Below are 7,303 nucleotides of genomic sequence, written 5' to 3' on the forward strand. Positions count from 1 at the left end.
AAATAACCAAATGGTTGTTGATTTTGTTCTTTACATACAATATGTCAATTTTGTACACAGTTCCCGGGACAAAGAAACATGTACATATATTAGGGTCATTGATTTTTAACTCTACATACAGTAAATGCAGTAAAAGCAGTGGGCAGAGATAGAGGGTTGAACTGAGGACTCAAACCTCAAATGCAGGAAAATACAAGGTTACTCAAACACGCCTGAATCGACTGACTTACGACTTGTCCTAAGTAAGGTAATGATGAGGAAACGCCAATATAACATGTGCCATTCATCCACAGCCATCCGCTCATGTTGCATGCTGCAGACAGTAGTGCTCGCCGCTCAGAAATCCTGCTAATTTCCACGCGGAACCGTCGACGTAATTACACATCTTCCCCTCGCGCTGATGCAGAAAATCGGGACCCCACGGACCCCACGGACCACCCTCCTCTTTTGTAGTCCTTGTAGGTGTAGCATGAACAGTAGGTGGCGCTGTACCTTCTGAGTGCAGGCTCCAGGGGCTGTAGTCCGGGTCAGAGGTGTATTCACACGTGTGGCTCTCAAAGCTGCAGGAGCCTGGGGCCGGCTGGCTGTGTCCCCCTGCCATGGCTGCACACACGGCACAAACAGGCAAATTGGTGGTTAGACACGTTAGAATGATATTGTTTGGTGGGATCATACATATCATGAATATTTATCATAGTATTTAGATCAGAGGGAACTTGTCGGTGTGGCTATGCACCTTAAATTTACGTCATAAGGCGCTGGTACAGCTGGCAGCCCGGTGTAAACGCTCTCTCGTCTTTCTCACACTTATTGTGCTTTATCTCCTATATTTTGTAAATATAGTTAGTATATTTTTTCTATTTTACTGTACGATAGGGACACGCGCTGGAATAGTTTTTTAATTCAACTGTTTTTGACTTTTTTCGGCTGGATTTGAGCGTTTTTCGTTGCGTTCGTTGTGTTGTTGTGACGTGAGCTAGCTCCGAGCGAGCCCACCAGCCCCCCCCCGCGCCCTCCGGCCGCGCTAAAGTACGGCGTGTCGTCGGTACACGTTTATATAAACGTTTATATACACGTTTATATACACGTTTATGTACACGTTTATGTACACGTTTATATACACGTTTATATGAAAGAGGAACTTCACGAACGATCGGGACACGCACTGGAATCGCTTTAAATTAACTTGTTTTGACTTTATTCGGCTGGATTGAGTGTTTTCGTCGTGTCGTTGCGATGTGTTTTGGCTCTGAGTCCCCCGGCTCCGGCCCCGCCCCCTGCTCCGGCCCCGCCCCCCTGCTCCGGCCCCGCCCCCCTGCTCCGGCCCCGCCCCCCGGCCGGCGCCGTACCGCGTTTCCACAAAGGAGGAACTCATGAAACTGCGGAGAACAGTCGTCTTACCCGGAGATCGTCACGTTATCCCGTCGCAATACTGACCTAACCTAATACTGATGTGCAATTCTGTCATATGTGCAATTGCTGTTGGAATTCATGTGCAATCTATGTGCTGTCGTGACACATATTCATGTGCAATTACTGTCGGGATCACATGCAATGGTATTTATGTATTTATTTGTCTATGGGAGTTTTTATTTATTTATAGGAGATCTTCTACTGAAAGTGTTTTTCAGACTTCCTATAAGTGATCTGTTCTTCTGTATCTACCTCTGTATCTACCTGCGTTGCACCAATGAAATTTCCCCATGTGGGACAATAAAGGATTATCTTATCTTATCTTATCTTCAATAAATATTGTGTAAATGGGGTCATTATTCAACTCCAAAGACATTATCGTTGTCAGTTGAAAGGACTGTAAGGTTACAGTGGCTTGCATATTTTGTCAAGGTACAACCACAAACTTAAATAACGTTTAGTGTGATTTTGTGAACCAGCTACACACAGTTGCACACAATTGTGAAGTGGAAGGAAAAGATACATGATTTCTAGATTTAAAAAAGAAACAAATTGCAATAATGCAGAGTGCAAAATGATTCATATTGCAACCGTTTACAGATTAAAAATCAGAGTCAACATTTGGAGTCCCCCTGTGTGTAACCTAATCTCAGTGTAAATGCAGCTGTTCCATGAAGGCCACAGGAGTTTGTTAAAAGAATGTTGTGGAGCAAACGGCGTCATGAAGTCCAAGGAACACACCAGTCAGGACCAGGAGAAAGATGGGGAGAAGTTTAAAGCAGGATTAGGTTGTACAAAGATCTCCCAAGCTTTGAACACCTCACGGAGCACTGTTCAATCCATAATGCGGAAATGGAAAGAGTCTGGCACAACTACAAACCTACCAAGACATGGCCTTCCACCAAAACTTACTGGCCGAACAAGGAGAGCACTGACCACAGATGCAGCCGAGAGGCCCCTGGGAACTCTGGAGTTCTGCAGAGGTCCACAGCCATAAGAAGTCCCACATGCAGTTTGCCAGAAGCCATGTGGTGGACAGAGCAAACATGTGGAAAAAGATGTTCTGGCCTGAAGAGACAAAAATGAACTTTTTGGCCTTAAAAGCCAAACCTTTTATGTGACAAAAACACATGACTGGCACATGACTCTGAACACACCATCCCCACAATGACCCTAAACATAAAACCTACAAAACAAAACAAACCATATTCATGTTAGAATGGCCCAGTCAAAGTCCAGACCTAAATCCAATGAAGAATAAGTGGCAAGTTTGCTCTAGATTCAAATCTGACTGAGCTTGAGCTGTTTTGCAACGAAGAACGGGCAAAACTTACAGTCTGTAGATGTGCAAAGCTAGTACAGAGAAACCCCCAAAGAAAGGCGGTTCCACAAAGTATTGACTCATGAAGGCTGAATACGTATGCACACTGCACTGCTACAACAATAATTCTCTATATTACTCCTCTGACTCACTCCTAAACCCATCAAACATACTATCATTTGTTGACAAATTTAAAGTGAACAAAAATAACACTATATTTCTTTTCAGCACTGTAGCCAGGCTAACAAACAGTAGCGCAGTAGAGCTACTCCCAGCTAAATCCTATTTATCCTATTCAAGCTGCTGTTAGGTAACATTATTAGAAAGCATGGCATCAATGAATCCTGACAACACAAAATACCTGTTTATTCTAAACCAGGCAACACTTCAAGAGAAAAACTGGTTCACCCCAAGAACAAGATGCCGACACAAAAACAGAGCAATGTAGTTTATTCTATCCAATGCAGTGAAGAAAAGTGTGAAGGGTGGTACATAAACAGCCACTTCACAAGAGGCTTTATCAGCACAGAAGACACTGGAGTTCAGGACCACAGAGCGCCGTGCATCTGCATCTTAAAGCCACAAACCACTCCATCAAAGACAGTGAGGAGAAGATTCTGAGCAGGAGAAAAGATGGTTTGAAAGAGGAGTTAAAGAGGCAATCTTTGTTCAAAAACAGAATCCTTCCTTAAAGAGACGTAGATGTTTAAGATTCAACCCTGGAGCAGAAGACGTCAAGGGTATTCTGATGCTAATCACGTACTCTGTGAGAAGGAAGTGAAAGTCAGTTACAATAGGATGTAGACAGCCCATTACATCATCCTACTCTGAGTAAGCCCCGCCCACCGGGGCGGGTGGGGCTTACTCAGAGTAGGATGAATATCTGAGTTCACAGACTCAATTCGCAGATTGAGAATGACTCTTGGATGGGAGTCAAAATGCTGTTTTTCTAAAAACAAAGTCCAGATGATACAACTGAACCTTTTTCTACAACTTCTTCTCAATACTACTCATTTGTTTTCTCTGTTTCTCTCTTGCTTAACTATATTTACCCACAATGCTATGTGCATCAACCAGTAATAATACTACTTTTTGTACTAAATATCAGACCCTCAAATCTTAAGTTCACTGCTAATGTTTTCTTCAATCAAAAGATTATATTGTACATTTCTTTCTTTATCTTGCTTTGTTTTATTTTTTGTTATCTGCTTTTATAATTTCTTACCTTATGTTTCTACACCTTATGTATGTTTCCCAAATGGTTTTAATAAAAGGAAAAAATTAAAGACCTTTAAAACATGAGATTATAATTGCAGGTTTGCACATCCCAAAGTGATAAGGTTCAACATTTGTGGATTTCTATCTTGGATATTTCTTCCAAAAAAACTGCCAATATTCCATCGGGTTGCAAAGGATTTCCCGCCATCTAAGAACATGAACACAACCTATTAGACAAGCTTTGGCCCTTTGGCTTGGCAACAGTTATGGAACTATAGATGAGGTACAGTTGTACATTTCACAAAAATTGTCAAAGTGGGAAAAAAATTATTTTTTTTTTAGCTAAATGCTATCTATAATTATGCTAACAATGTTTCATTGAATAAGTAGACCCGTCTTGGTCTGGAACCTTGTCCAGTCAGCCATGAGAAATATATCAGTATCAAAAGCATGTCTTTCATTCTTACATAATGCTCACCAAACTTGTGGGGAATTCATTTTCCCTGAGTTGGGACTATTTAAAAAGAAAGCACGCAGGCAGGGCCCCCGGGGCTGGACCATGACTTTACCAGGACTCAACCTGCTCAAACAAATAAACCCAATTCAACTCTGACTAGCCCATTGCCAACAGTATATCCACATATAGCCATGTTCTCAAACTGGTGGACTTCTAGCCAACATATTGCTTTAGCATAGCTTTACCTCAGAAGAACACAACAGAGTACTCTCACTATGGTAATTGACGGTCACTTTATTGAAGCAGTAATGAAAACTGAATGCTTGGTTTGGTGCTCATATGGAAATCCGTGGATGTTATGGTGAGTATGAATCATGAGTCAGGGCCTGAGCCTTCAGCCCTGAGCCCTGAGCCAGCACAAGGACCAGAGCCAGCAGCAGAGGACCAGCATGTGGCCAACACTCTCCTCTCACACACATCTGGCCACTCGTAATGGGCATCGAGCTATGTGCACTTTGTGATAGTACATCTGCTTAACAATTAGCCTATATTTCATGAAGGTGCACTAAGTACATTTTCAGCAGGAATTATTGCTTTGCTTAGAATGTTCCAGAGTATGGGTCAAGCGTGGACGGGCTCCAGGTCCACTGTAGCTAAACACTGCAGCGATATGATTGGATAAGAGAAAACACTGACTCAGGGCCAAACAATACAATAAGAGCTATTGTACTGTTGCCATAGTAATTAGCAATTCCACACAAAATAATGTAAGTTTTTAATGGTGAGAAGTCCTCAAAGGAAGCTGAAACTCATCATCAGTGTGTTGAGCCAATATGCTGAGCGAAACCTCTTTCTGCTCCTGCCACAGGTGGGACACTTGTACCATCAGCCATCGCCAGCCATCCTTTAGCCTGTTTCTGTAAAGGTCATTTTGTTAATTGTCTATTGTTGTACGTTTATGATGTGGAATTTGACATCTTCAGAAACAAATTTCCCTTTAGGACAATAAAACCATATCTGTCTAAGCATTTACCAAATCCTGTAGTGAGTAGTCTTTTCAAGAAAGGCATTTGTTAAGTTATGTCATCTTTTAAAGTCTCCAATTACTCCATTTAATGTTCCTGTTTGCTCTAGCTTTAGCCCCATCTCGGCCTCATGATTTAAAGATGCGATTTCAAAAAGGTTCAATTTAGGTTTTATATATTAAGAAAACATTTGTTATGATGACAGACTTCAGCAACAAGAAAAACGGACTAGAACCAGTTGAAAACATGTATATAGTGCACCTTTAAGCAGTTTGTTTTTACATTCTTCAAAATGTAAAAAACAAACTGCTTGATTCTTCTTCGTTCAATTGTTCTTTGCAAAGTTGAGATCTACAAAGTCTACATTAATGTTCCTGCTTTGACTCAGCAAGTCAAATCAAGAAAGACAACAATCTCATTAACAGCTTTTACTTTAACAAATGGTACTAACCACCAATCAGATTCACACACAAAAATGTATACTTTGAAAAAAACAAGAAAAAGAGAGTCAACCAAATTACCACTTTATCACAAAAGCATGCTCAGACTTTGTAGTGCAGCCAGAGAACACTTTATCCTCATGACATTTTGACATAAAAGAACATTTTTAGGTTGGTTAGTCAAGCTTTTTAAGCAAGTGCAGATGTAACTCACCAGCCCCAAACACGACAAGCAGAAGCAGCATCTCCACCAACATGTGGGCCAGGACTGAGAGACAGAGCAGAGCCTGCAGGCGTCCAGCACACGCACGCAGCTGCTCAGAGGAGGGGCCGCAGGGAGGGGCCACAGGGAGGGAGGAGCCACAAGGAGGGGCCAGAGGGAGGGAGGTGCCGCAGGGAGGGGCCAGAGGGAGGGAGGTGCCGCAGGGAGGGGCCAGAGGGAGGGAGGTGCTGCAGGGAGGGGCCAGAGGGAGGGAGGAGCCACAGGGAGGGGCCAAAGGGAGGGAGGTGCTGCAGGGAGGCAGGTTGCACTGAGGGGCCTCACAACACTTTACTGCAAACTTAAATATTTCTATCATTAATTCCTCAATTTAAAGTGCCAGATTCCAAACATGATGACAGGTCATCATGTTTTTCTGATTATAACTTATTCTGTTTATTCATTTTGGTTAGAAGTGCATGATAATGAACATGGGCTAATTTCCATCCATTGTCCCACATTCACAATTGGGACGTCAATGTCAAAATCAGTCATTGTTAATTTCAGTCCAATATTTTTGAGCAACAGGACAGTCCCAAAACATGTGATAGTCATTTGCCTCCTGGTGGCGCTGTTTCTCCAACAGTTGCGTTTCCTTGTGAATAATGGCCATTTTGACACGGTGATAGATTTTCCAACAGAAAATGTGATTTTGTGGTTCTCCACTAAGAAGTACATATATTTTCCCATTCTTTGTCCATTTAAAATTATTTGTAATATAATTAGCAGAGTGGCTGCCTGAATAATCAACATTTATATGATTTTAGTATTATTCCCCTTGAAATCTTGGATTTATAAGCTTTAACGAATAATTCAATCAAAGGATTACGGTGGCTGTTGCTTTGTTAAATGTCTGATTTTCTTTTACAATCTGGAGAAAAACGTTTTTACCTTTTGTAATCCAGACTTTAAATCTCAAATATGTGCTGTTGGGTGCAAATCCTTGGTCATAAGCCAACCAGTGATTTTAACATCTTTGCTGAGGTTATATGTTTTGATTAGCTCCTTTCATGTCTCCACTTTCTCCAAATGACTCTCCAAATGACACCGGCACAACAAAACTCTTCATATTTTTCCATTGAGCTTCATATTCTGGGTCACACCAGTACAGCAACGCCCTGATTTGAGCTGAAACAAAGTGATTTTTCAGACAAGGCAAAGTCGAGCCTG

The 7,303-nt window shown here is 41.8% G+C and overlaps 1 protein-coding gene across 2 annotated transcripts in view; it reads right to left on the reverse strand.

Annotated features, from left to right (window-relative positions):
* LOC140367861 (MAM domain-containing protein 2-like) overlaps positions 1 to 6,178 on the reverse strand; it is a 49,379-nt gene extending 43,201 nt beyond the window's left edge. For both annotated transcript variants that reach the window (XM_072454597.1, XM_072454596.1), the window contains exons 1-2: positions 6,089 to 6,178; positions 493 to 603 (exon numbers count right to left, since the gene is read on the reverse strand). In XM_072454597.1, coding sequence (XP_072310698.1) covers positions 493 to 603; positions 6,089 to 6,131 — 154 coding nt within the window. In that variant the 5' untranslated portion in view covers positions 6,132 to 6,178. The remainder of the gene's footprint in view (positions 1 to 492; positions 604 to 6,088) is intronic.
* Between the last annotated feature and the right edge of the window lie 1,125 nt (positions 6,179 to 7,303).

The sequence above is a fragment of the Eucyclogobius newberryi genome, unplaced genomic scaffold (genome assembly GCF_026437365.1).
Source record: "Eucyclogobius newberryi isolate DKJ021-1_F unplaced genomic scaffold, fEucNew1.0.hap1 SCAF_2, whole genome shotgun sequence".
NCBI lineage: Eukaryota > Metazoa > Chordata > Actinopteri > Gobiiformes > Gobiidae > Eucyclogobius > Eucyclogobius newberryi.